This window comes from Poecilia latipinna, unplaced genomic scaffold (assembly GCF_001443285.1).
Source record: "Poecilia latipinna isolate Pla-1442-1.1 unplaced genomic scaffold, P_latipinna-1.0 Scaffold1405, whole genome shotgun sequence".
NCBI lineage: Eukaryota > Metazoa > Chordata > Actinopteri > Cyprinodontiformes > Poeciliidae > Poecilia > Poecilia latipinna.
This window is the reverse complement of record NW_015114021.1, coordinates 128004-140513: the sequence shown is the minus strand read 5'-3', so window position 1 is coordinate 140513 and position 12510 is coordinate 128004. Positions and strand designations below refer to the sequence as shown.

At 40.3% G+C, this 12510-nt stretch overlaps 1 protein-coding gene across 3 annotated transcripts in view; it reads left to right on the top strand.

The window, feature by feature from the left end:
• Window positions 1–12298, top strand: part of LOC106962380 (rho GTPase-activating protein 22-like) — a 39428-nt gene extending 27130 nt beyond the window's left edge. For 2 of the 3 annotated variants that reach the window (XM_015056778.1, XM_015056779.1), the window contains 7 exons: window positions 3618–3746; window positions 6497–6704; window positions 6805–6937; window positions 7013–7086; window positions 7170–7291; window positions 7704–8703; window positions 9263–12298. In XM_015056778.1, the coding sequence (XP_014912264.1) occupies window positions 3618–3746; window positions 6497–6704; window positions 6805–6937; window positions 7013–7086; window positions 7170–7291; window positions 7704–8703; window positions 9263–9485 (1889 nt within the window). In that variant the 3' untranslated portion in view covers window positions 9486–12298. Of the gene's footprint in view, window positions 1–3617; window positions 3747–4965; window positions 5215–6496; window positions 6705–6804; window positions 6938–7012; window positions 7087–7169; window positions 7292–7703; window positions 8704–9262 lie in introns of those variants that run through there. The other variant, XM_015056780.1, reaches the window with a different exon arrangement.
• Window positions 12299–12510: the final 212 nt, after the last annotated feature.

Genomic DNA, 12510 nt, shown 5'->3' with positions numbered 1-12510 from the left:
AAATACATTTATTCTTAGTACTAGATATGGTCTCAACAAACCCATGGCACTTCAACAATATTATTTTTTATCTGAAAATAGTGCCTGTTTGTTCTTACATTTAGTATCCTGTTAATTATTGCTCAAAAGGCCTTGCCATATAGGTTTATTCCTCTGCATTTACTTTAGTTTCTTCTTGCATTTTGTTCTTTGTGCATTTCCACTTAGTTTCCTTTGATTTGTTTGATCTTTTCTTGGTTTATTGCCGTTTCCCTCGTTTATTAGTTTGCTTCCCCTTTGCATTGACACGCCATCTTCCCTCATTATGCCATTCACCTGCTGTGCCGCCTCATCATCTGATCTGCCCTCATTTAAGTCCTTGATTTTTCACTGTTCAGCGTGAATCAGATTCGGACTCTCTGTTTTCATATCCTATCCCCGTTTCTGAGTTTTGCTTGTTTTTAATGGTGTGGAGCTGTGGGGGAGCGAATCAATGGGGAAAGGCAGACTGACTTACCTGTTACAACGACAGAAAAAAATCACGGTAAACTGATAAGTGAGATTTCAAAGTGCTGGCGCTGCCGTTACATACCGGACCACTTACAGTTCCGATGTTAACTCTATAAAATGAACGTTCCACCATGGGCGCTCTAAATAGTCATGCCAAAAAATGACTATTTTGGCATAATAATGACTTACATTCATGGAAGGATTTTTTTTAATTTTTTTATTTAAATTGGTTCATTTTTGTGATCATGATTTTAGTCATTACATGTTGATCAGAGCGATATTCCGTTGTCCTTCCATGGAAGCGGGCATCACCCAGATGAACATTAAAACACTTTTCAATACAAGTTGCTGCTTTGACACGACTACAACACTGCCAAAACACATGTATATAAAACCCCCAATAGGACGTCAAATATTTAAAACCAGACATCAGACAAGTGAATGACAGGAAGGCCGTTAGCCAGTGTAACACTGAACTGATGCGGTGAAGCTACCAGTAGCAGGAACACGGAGCTGTAATAAGAAGCTAACAGGAACACTGAAGAGAAGAGCTACCATAGTTGCAGCCGAGCATGATTTAATGTCTCCGTTTTTAGCAAGTAGCTCATAGTCTAAACACGTATTGTTGTGCTATAAGGGGTAAAAGTTTACCTTTGAGCACACGACCCAAAGAAATCGCAGCGCCCCCTACCATCCGCTGAATGCCTCCTGGGGGCAGTACCGCCGGTACATACAACCAAGACAAATACATGAGAGAAAAGACGTGCGGTCTTTTGCCAAAGACAAAAGAGAAAGCCTACAACCTCTAAAATCCGACACTACTCCATTTTTGTTCATATTTTGTGAAGGAGGAAGTTGCGCTCAGTGTCTTCTTCAGAGGTTTTTGTCTCCTTTCCATCAATAGTTGTTGGTGCAGCGCCACAAGTGAAAGTAGCACCAGCTGCTCTGCCCAGGTCTGGTGGACCAAGCTATGGATAGATTTACATCTACAGCTGTGTTTCACCATTCACCAAAATACACATACACCCTCCTGCTGCTCAAATGTTCAAATTCACTGAGCAGGTTAAAAGTTCTGGTGGGCATCTCTGGCTCTTATCTTCCTGATAAGATTTTCCATCACAACAAGAAGTCATTCTCCCTAATCTGTGGCATTCCACAAGGTACAGTTCTAGGTCTTTTCATCCTTCCATTTGCAGACATAATTTAATCTTTTCTGATATTTCCAACTACATCTACAATTCAGTGTGAAATCCACAGTCAACACAACCATCCACCAGGACATGTTAGAAATTTTCATGCTCTCCTCTCCCAACATGCTGTTACAGCTATGCAGTGCCACAGGCTGATCTCCAGGCCATGTCGCATTGACGCAGTAATTGCAGCAAAAGTACCCTCAGCCATGTACAGAGTGCATGAATACTCGTATACATCCATTTTATTTGTTTTTCTAAGGCACTGAATTTGGGGTCTCTAATCTGTAAGCCATAATCATGAAAATTACAAAACTAAATGCTTTAAATATTTCACTTTGTGGAATGAATATTTACAAAATATAAGCTAAACTTTCTGAGTGACAAATACGCAAGAGACGTTTTTGGGGAAGTACTTGTATTCCTTGACTTGATTTCTTATTCATTGTTAGAAGAAATTACTACATTCCCAATTCACTGTTTAGTCCCATGGCAGTTTAGGTACTGTTCATACTGAACATCTTTACTTTCGTTTTGTTGTTCACTACTCTGCTGTTGCTGACCAATACAAGCACAAAGCCCATCTCACGTTTGGCAAAACTAAAACACATCTCGATGCTCTCCAAAGCTTTGGGGAAAATATGTGAAACGTCATGGATGACGTTTGATAACTGAGTTTGCTCAGGCAGACTGAATCCCTCATTTAATTTCTGTGTTGATAATTTGTAAACCCCGTGTTCCTGAATGAAGCTAGATTATATTCCTGTTCTACTGGCCGGTACGGTCATACGGTGCAGCCCTGCTCATCATGAGAGTGTGACTTTAAAAAGCTGGGTGACAATGGCCCTCAGCTTCCATTGAGCTGCTGTTTAAATTTGGTTAAATGACTGTGACAACAATGGCTGTGGCTGTGGCAACACCACCGCCCGACACTAATGGCTCCAAACAAGAAAACAGAGACATTCTCTGAATTACTCAAGTGTGTGCTAAAGAGATAAAGAAGTGATTTTTTTAATTTCTTGCTTCATTCTGTTTTTTTTTTCCCTTTTCATAGAATTTCTTATTTAGCAGTATTACCTTATAGCAATCTTAAGTGTTTCTTTTTTTCCTCCAAATTTAGTGTCTTTATATGTCGAGTATGATTGTGTTTATGTGCTGATGTTTCAGCTAAAACAAGCTGCTCAGGATTTGATCAAGCGCTTTGAGCAGAACTGATGGAGCCATCTAGTGGCGAGACAAATGTAATGCATCTTTCTTCACCTTTAGAAAACAGATGGTTTGGGAGTATTTTGCATAAACCCAAAAGTAATAAAAATAGTGTAAAAATTGTTTGATTGCATAACAGTATTATAGTGAACAATAACATAACCAGAGGTGGATAGACTGTGGCTGAATTAGAACAATTCCTCAAAGATTAGTGGTTTAGAGGGCAATTACTTTTTCCACACAGAACCATGCAATTTTTTATTTTTCTGCCTTAATAATTATCTTCATTAAAATACTGCATTTTGTTTACTTGTGACATCTGACTAAAATTGGTTTGACGATTTGAAACACTGCAGTGTGACAAACATACAAAATAAAAAAAGGTAATCAGGAAAGAGGGTAAACACTTTTCACACCACGGTACTGTGCGTTCAGGCAGTAAGGAGTTCAACTTGGCTATACTCTGATGCTGGCAGCTAGCCCACATCTTTACATTTCTCATGTGAACTCACTACCAATAAACCGTAGACATTGTCTATAACAATGAGGCCTTTGTCTCCATGTCTTATTCTGCATATCATAGTTTATTTGATGCATTAACTTCCCTTCAAATTAATTCAAGACGCTTTAGTTTAAACTTCCCACGCAGTTTCATTCCATTAACTATGTCATAAGTGTGTCACATGTTCAGTCACCTGTACTCCTCAACTCCTCGTCTTTGTCCCTCGCCAGGTGGAACGGGAGAGAAGGACCGTGCTCCGATTAGCCATGAATCCTTCCTGCTCATGGCAAGCTCGCAGACCGACATGGATGACTGGGTCAAGGCCATACGGCGGGTCATCTGGGCGCCATTTGGCGGAGGTAAACTCAAGCCTCAACCTAAAACACATGGAAAAGACATGGTTTATGTAGGGAAGATGAAGACTAACATTCTTCAGTCTTCAGAATCACAGCAATGTTAATAAAAACAATGCTTATAAAGTCTGAAGACAGTCCTCCAAAAGTGGGGAAAATGTTCATTTCCTGTCGGCCACACAGGCTCCAGAAATCTACAAAATGCATTTGAAATGAGATTTTAACATTTAAAATGGAAATGCCAACATCATACCTCACCTTTAGCTTATCTGTGTCAAGTTAGATGATATAGCTGCTCAGTATCCTAGATGTTCCTAGCCAGCAACATCTTCACAAACATGATCCAGTCCATCTATTTCAGGATCTTTCCAATATAGACTAAATAAGATCATAGGGAGCTTCTATTTTGTTTCCGCCATCAGTTGAGGGGAACTACAGTCAGACATATCTGGATATGTTTCTATCCTGTCAAGTTAACTTGACAGGATGTATGTCTGGTTTTGGTTTGAATGATGGTTGTTTGATGCAGGAACCAACTAGTCTGATGTTAATCATTAGCTTCACATCCCAGATTAGTTAACTTGACAGGATAGAAACATATCCAGATATGTCTGACTGTATAGAGGACCAAGACGCAGCTTAACACCAGTGTCTTATGTTACCACAGGAAGGAACTATATTAATAGGAGCATAAATTTGGAGTAAGTTACCAATAATATCATGGATGACATCACTGGCAGACTTGTTATATTTGTCATTCTGTCTCAAGCAGATGCTTCTTTAACTTGTACAACTTAAAATTTTTATTTGTTTATTTTTGTATGTCAACTACATTGCTTAGAGTATAAAACTGAAAAGAAATATTATAACAATGTGTAAAACTATGGTAGAAATGTACCCAAAAAAGTAACCATATTCGCTAGCTTTGTAACATTAGCTTAGCGACGTCTTACTTGAGCCAGTTAGCTCAAATCTTACAAGAAAAAGAAACATAACCCTAAACTGTGACAGTGTGAAGTATTTAGCAACAATTACATCAATGGAGCTAATAAACTCGGTTCTGTGTGTGGCTCGGTCATGATTCCAGCCTCCCTCCCAGTTTCACAGGTCCCGGAGAGGCGTGTGTGTGTGTGTGTGTGTGTGTGTGTGTCGTCTCGGTTCACAGTCCAGAATAGACCTGTCGCCAGCTCTAGGGGCTGAGGTTAACAGCGCACTGACCTCATCATGTTCTTCTGCTGTGCTGCAGTCGTCTAGTTTGCCCCAGCTTACTTGATTCGGTTGTGGAGTTTGGAAATGAAGGATTAATGCCCTGGTTCCCAGAGTGAAATGCCAGACACGGGATGGATTAACGTAGTGAAATGCGGCTTTGGGATGTATGAAAGACGCTCTCTGCTGCCGTGCAGCTCCTGCATGGTGAAGTACCACGATTACTGCGAGCTGTCAGCCAGCTGTGACTGCTGCAGCCTGTCAAACAGTAATTAGCTGCTAATTCAATACACCTAGGCTGTCAGAATAGCTGATTTAAGCTAAGTATATTTATGTTTTTATTAAGTATTACGTCAACTAAATTATAAAGTTAGTAATGACTAAAGTTGGGGATGAATTGTATTGCTCTAACAACATTTATTCTAATAACATTTTGTCTTAGTGTATCTTTTTAAAATCATTTTCATATTCTTATTGCATTATGGTCATGCATTTTAAGTTTGCGCAGCTTAATTTCTTAAAAATGCAATACATAAATAATTTCACCATTATATCTAGAAATAAGTAAGATAGATAGATAGATAGATAGATAGATAGATAGATAGATAGATAGATAGATAGATAGATAGATAGGATGCATTACACTCCTCATATGCACAGATATCATGTATATGCATTTAGACTTTCAAATATGTTTGAGATAAATTGACAATATATATATATATATATATATATATATATATATATATATATATATAATGAGAATAATGGCACAAAAACATCCATTGAGGATGGGAAGGTGAAATAGCTAGACAGAATTCTGTCTGGACATGCTATTGGCTGGTGCATGTGGTGTATGTGTTACTGACTGGCTGTACTCCCAAGAGCAGAAATAAGGGAATACATGGATAAGACGGTTTCAAATGCTTATAATCAGATATAAGCATTTGGTGGGGTATCAAGAGTTCACAGATTTCAGCTATTTGCAGGTTAGGGTTGTGGCCAGAGTGAATCCCCTTGTTCCATATTCAAGAAAAGACCTTTTGAATTGCTGTCTACTGTAATCAGTCCTACCAGTTTTTCTTCATTCTCCAATAAGGGGAAATTCACACAGATTCCCACATTTTTAAGTTTACTGAAAATTTTCTGCAAAAATTGTCAAACATTGGGTTTAAGTCGCTGCTCACTCCGATCTGCAGGTGGTAGTATGTCTTACTTATACCCCACTAATGCCTCATCCGTACTTGATGTCAAATTATTGTCCAGAATCTCAAATATTTCTAAAGAACCACCACAAAATCAGTCACTTTGACTGCTAAAAAAATCACCAAAACAATAGCAAAATACTTGAGGACTGTGTACTGATCACTGTACATGCCTTATGACTACAGTTCCAGTTACCTAATGACACAGTAATCCTAGTGATCCTGTTCCAAACCACATCAACTAATGTTTGAAAGGTTGTTAGGTTTACAAAACCTTCCTCTACACAGCAAAGCCTCAAACAATTTCTTGCAATCAGACTTTCTGTTTCAAATGTTTATCTTCAGGAATTTTTGGCCAACGTCTGGAGGACACAGTGCAGTTTGAGAGGAAGTTTGGCCCCCGGCTGGCACCGCTGTTGGTGGAGCAGTGTGTGGACTTCATCAGAGAGAGGGGCCTGGATGAAGAGGGTCTCTTTCGGATGCCCGGACAGGCCAATCTGGTCAAAGATCTTCAAGAGGCCTTTGACTGCGGAGACAAGCCTTTGTTTGACAGGTAAGGGGTAGATGTTGAGAGGTTGACGAAATGTAACATCTAGTGTCCGTGACTTTTACAGTTCTGATACTTCTTTCTTTTTACATGTACTGACTCACAGTAACACAGACGTCCACACGGTGGCATCCTTGCTGAAGTTGTACCTGAGAGAACTGCCTGAACCAGTCATTCCTTTCTCCAAATATGAGGACTTTCTAACCTGTGCACAGCTTTTGGCCAAAGACGAGGAGGAGGTTTGCACTGTTTAGTTGTAAGGAGTTTTGGTGCCATCGCTTTCACAATAACTAATATATTTTGTTTTAAATCAGGGGATCCAGGAGCTTGGGAAACAAGTTAACACTCTACCTCTGCCTAATTACAATCTCCTCAAGTACATATGCAAGTCAGTCCTCTTCCTTTCAACACAACCTCAGTAAACAATTTGCATTTCTTTTAGTCTAACTTTGGGAATCTTTTGTTTTTCAGGTTTCTTGATGAGGTTCAGTCCCACTGCAACGAGAACAAGATGAGCGTTCAGAACCTGGCCACAGTATTTGGACCAAATATCCTTCGAACCAAGATGGAGGACCCAGTTACTCTCATGGAGGGTATGAATACCAAATACACGACGGCTCACAAGTGTTTTCATACCCCTTAAGCCTCTTTACATTCTGTGATGCTTGAATACCAACACAATATAGTGCATAATTGTAAAGTGAACGGTTTCACTGCTGGTCTTCTTTGGTCTTTATCAAGCTTTTATTTCATTAATGGTTTCTAGGTCTTCACAGATTAGCTAAATTTGCACTGAAATTCAATTACACTGAAGGCGACTCAGCTGGAAACCTTCTGAATGCAATTCAACTGAGTTCTATTTAAGGCTTTTAGAGTTAAGGGGGTTGAACAGAAATGTGTGCCATGCTTTTCAGATTTTTAATTGTGAAAAACATGAAAACTCCATACTACTTTGTGTTAGTCTTTCGCATAATCACAATAACATTTTGCATGCACATTGTCTAGGAACTTCTCTGGTCCAGCACCTAATGACAGTCCTCATTAGGGAACACCAGCGATTATACTCAGGGAGGGACCACGAAGGACCTGCTTTGCCCCTAATGGAGTTACCTGCCCAGGTGCATCAGCTCCAACACCGCAGCCTGGGAGCGTGGATCTCTGAGGAGGACCTGCAGAGTGGTCCTGCTTCCAACACTGAACAAGAACTCCACAGCAGTGCCTCATCTCTGGACGCCAAACTGTCTGCGGCCATCGCCCCTAACCCAAACCCTGGACCAAAAATGGCGCCTTCAATGGGGAAAGGAGAGCCCGTAGTCAGTCCAAGTAAACAAGCCAAGACCATGCCTTCCTGGAAATACTCTTTCAAAAGTTCTTCAACTCCCCGTTCACAGCCACAGGCTAAGCAAGCTGCCACAGGTGCCACAGTGGCAGATACAAGTGCTCCTTCTGGTGGTGGAGGTAACTGGCTGATGAATGGTCTGTCCTCCTTGAGGGGCCACCGCCGCACTTCTTCAGGGGAGCGATCCGCCAGAGATCGAGACTCCACTGGGTCGTCCCAGAGACTGTCCACTTATGACAACGTCACGTCTTCTTCCAGCACGGGGAGCGTTCCCAGTGTCTCCAGCACACCGTGGTCGAGCTCCTCTTGCGATATCTCTGTTCCAGACTCCGGCGGAGAACCTCTGACACATCAGAACTTTGGAGGTGGAGCGGATAGCGAAGAGATTACAGAGTGGACAGAGAGCCAGAGGGAGACTGAGAGAGAAAAGGAAGCGGGGAGGGCGACGGAGCCGGGCGTGGACGTGGATGGATGTGAGGCCATGGATCTTTGCAGCAGCAGTGTGGCATTCGGCGAAAGTGAAAACCTGCCCGCGGTAGCAGGGGTACCGTCCATTATTATGACAGAAGACGGAGATGGGACTACCCTGACCCTGAATGCTCTGGTGGAGGAACTGAAGGAGGAGTTGAGGAAACAGAGGACAACATATGAGACCAGGATTCAGAAGTAAGTAGAGACAGCAGAGTCTTTTAAACAATGGAAGGCAAAAATACAATTTTCTTACTGGTTTTATCAGCATGTATAACTGTGATGACAGACATGCAGCCATATGCAGCTGGATATTATTTATGAATCCAGCTGTTCTGTTTCTAGCTTCAGAGGTTTATTAGAGAACATTAGAAAACAACCAGCATTATGAAAATTAAGGAACACAGCACACAGGTGAGGGGCAATGCTGTGGAGAGGTTTAAAACAAGGTTAGGTTGACCACTGTTCAAGCCATAATTTGTAAATGGAAAGAGTTTGGCATAACTGCAAACCGTCCACTTAAGCACCTAGGTAACAGGAACAGCAATCACACAAGCAGCCATTTTAACCGGTGTAGGTGGAAAACTCTTTGTAAAGTTAAACAGTCGAAAATCAACTGTAATAACTCAGTCTGTCAGTCTGAGATATTTCATTAGCAAGCTATAGAGTCAGCTTACAAATACAGATCCAGAATACAGATACATCATCTCGTATAATCACCCCTGACCTTTGTCTGTCCTGTGCTGCACCCCTTCAGATTGGAAGAGTCCAGCACAGCGCTGTGTGCCCAGGTGGAGCGTTTAGAACAAGAGATGGAGCAAGAGAAGAAGAAGCAGCGCATGCTGGAGATCAAGCTGCGGAACTCTGAGCGGGCGCGGGAAGACGCTGAGAACCGTAACCGTCTCCTGGAGAAGGAGATGGAGGATTTCTTCTCCACACTGGGCAATCTGGCCCTGGGCTCAAGGACAAGCGACATTTGACTCAACATGGATTTCCTGTTTTAGCATTAGCAGAAACAACGCCGTAACTGTCAACTGACGTCTGTGAACTCGAAGCAGCAGGACGCTTCTTTAAGGAAATAACTTATAGTAGAAGAATGAAAGGAAGCATACTGTTGCACATTTCCAACAAGCTTGAAATTGTTGAAAAGAAATGCTGAAGGAAGTAAATGTCATTGTTCTTTGAGAAGGTCCTTAGGAGGGTTGACTCTTTGGCATGCTTGAAACTGAACATGAAGATGGAGCTCCTGCAGTTAGCATTCCCTGTTCACTGAGGTTTCATGTTTCTAATGAAGGCAGTGTCATAAACATCTCAGGTGCCTGTTTCATGACTGAAAAATGGTAACATAACTTCCCCAAAGCTTTGTACCGGAGAGCGCTTCTTCAACCACTACTTTCTATCGGTCTTGTACTAACACTGTAGAATTGTAGGAACCATTTATTATTTATTTATATTTACAGAAGCAACAGTTTGAGATTCAATCAAATCTGCTTTTTACCTTTTGCTTAATTCTGTGATTCTCAAACTTTTTATAACTGTTACCATTTCAGTAAATACCACATTTTGGGGAAAAACACAATCTTTCCCAGATATATATTATTTATTTTGTCATTTTTTTGGCAGTTATTTTACTGTCACAACAAACTATGGAGTTTTTCAGTTTCTCAAAAGGTCTCTTAAGTCAGAATTCCCAGTGAGAAAAATAGTTTTTTCTCACCAGCCCCAATTTAGAAATCCAACATGGCTGCCTTCCATGTGAAATTGTTAGATCAAAGAAAAAAAGAGTGTTATTGGGAATGTATGATAATTTGTGCCATTAAATCTGTCACACAATAATGTACAACATTTTTAAGGGAACTGGATGATACAGCATTTGAATGCACAAAACAGATAAATATACATTGTTATTGGCTGGTAAAGCTAAGAGACGTTAGCCTCGAATACAGAATTTACCAAATCTTGCTGGTTTTTAATATGGAACTGGTTTGGCTGAGTTTTATCTAAATCCCAGATTCCAGTTCCAACTACAGGGGCAAAAAATGCATCAAATGTCAGCAGAACTCATTATTGCTTCTGACAGGAATTATTAAAAATGTTCCCCACTGTACTTCTATTTCTATAGAAAAGGGTCTGAATCACAGACTATATGTCCCTATCTACCTTGCAAATATTTATTGCTAAATCTTGATCAAATTCTTGTGAAGGGAGTTCTAAGGGATTGTACCTTAGTACCTTAGTTTGAGAACCATGGCCTTAGGTTAAGTAATACTTTGACCAATATTTGTACCCATATATGTACATAAAGTGCTGCTAGCTTGCTACTTATCATAACACCAGACCAAGAAGGAGATGCCCACCCATGCTCACTAAAAAAGATGAACATAGGTGACTCAACATCTTTTTCAATGAGCTTTATGCAAACTAGCATATAGTGCTGCTAGCTTGCCACCAGACTAAGAAAGAGCTAGTCACATATGCTCATTGAAAAAGCCCTCAAATGCTCAGTAATATATGGTGAAATCTGTACTTTTGTTCAGACTATTTATTTGATTAGAATAAGAGTTTGGGCTTCGCCTGGATTACCCAAACTAACTGGGTTTGGCTATTGGCCACAATGTCAGTTGATCATTGCTTTGTTGTTTGTTTTGGAAAAATGAACGAATCAGTGGTTAGTGTATCTTCATACCTGGTCGAAAAAAATTATCTGAATACAAGATAACCAATTTACCTTTAAATAAACTTGGCTAACTGGACTATGTACAATAACAACTTTAGCAGAGGTCTTTCCATTTTCCATATTTATACTACAAACATTGTGGAGGAGGTTGAAGATTAAGTTTGTATATTATATTAACAAAAGCAGGTATCAATAAACCTGACTTTCAATTTCCTAAAAGCATCTGGAACAGACTTCTGCCACAGCTGCCTCAGTCCCGTAGTTGTCCTCAGGCCCTTCCAGTGACACAGGCAAACCCTGGCTCTTCTGTTGGACCTTCACATTATTAATGTCTGTCATGTATCAAGGATTATGTTTACAATTCCTCAAGCATATATTATTTAATCTATCATACAGAGCCAGCAACTAATCACTTAGCTCCCTTAAAGATTTGTTCTGTTTTTACTTTTCTGTTCCACTTAAATGTTTCTAATTATATTTCACATCAGACAAAGAAAAATTGATTCCATGTATTAAGGGAAAAATAATGTCCAAAACAACTTTCAGTGAATTATAAGCCTGGTGGACCAACAGGTTTTACTTGCATCCAAACCAGCCTAATATTGTTTGTTTATTTTAAGTAGGGATTTTTATACACCATTAACAGTGACAGTAAAGACGGATAAAGCAAGGTTTATAGTAAATGCGTTGAATCGGGTGCAAGGGGGTTGTGCATCAATTGCACCATCACCACACCTGCTCGTTGGCAGGTGCCTGGTCATGCACCTCCAAATTCTTGTAACTTTAAAAATATTATAACACAAAAACAGGGTGGGCTGCTGGTAGATATCCCTAGCTCCACTACCAACGGGCTGAGATCTACTAGCCTATTTCGTGTTGGTCGACAGATTGTGTAAGATTCTTGATTTGACAGGACAGGAAACTGAAACTGAATTTAACCTTCTAAATAATGTAGTTTATTATAATTCATAACTTAATAGAAAGACATTTTTTCTCATAAGGCTTGTTTGGGTTGGATAACTTTTCCCCCTTAATACAAGAGATCATCAGTGGAAAACCCATAACTAAGGTTCTCTTTGACCTGAAACATTTAGGTGTGAAAAATCAAAACAGAAGGCGAAATCTGTAAGGGGAGGAGGGAATACTTTTCTATTTCCCTGTTGGACACAGTAAATACCAAAGCTGGACTGCCTCATCAGCAATTCACTTACATGAGATCAGAATGGACTGACTGGAAGCCATGTTGATTTTGGCACATGAAGCTGAACACTGCCCTCAGAGAAACAATGGAGTTTCCTGGCTGTGCCTTCAGGGAAGTGTTTTTGAAC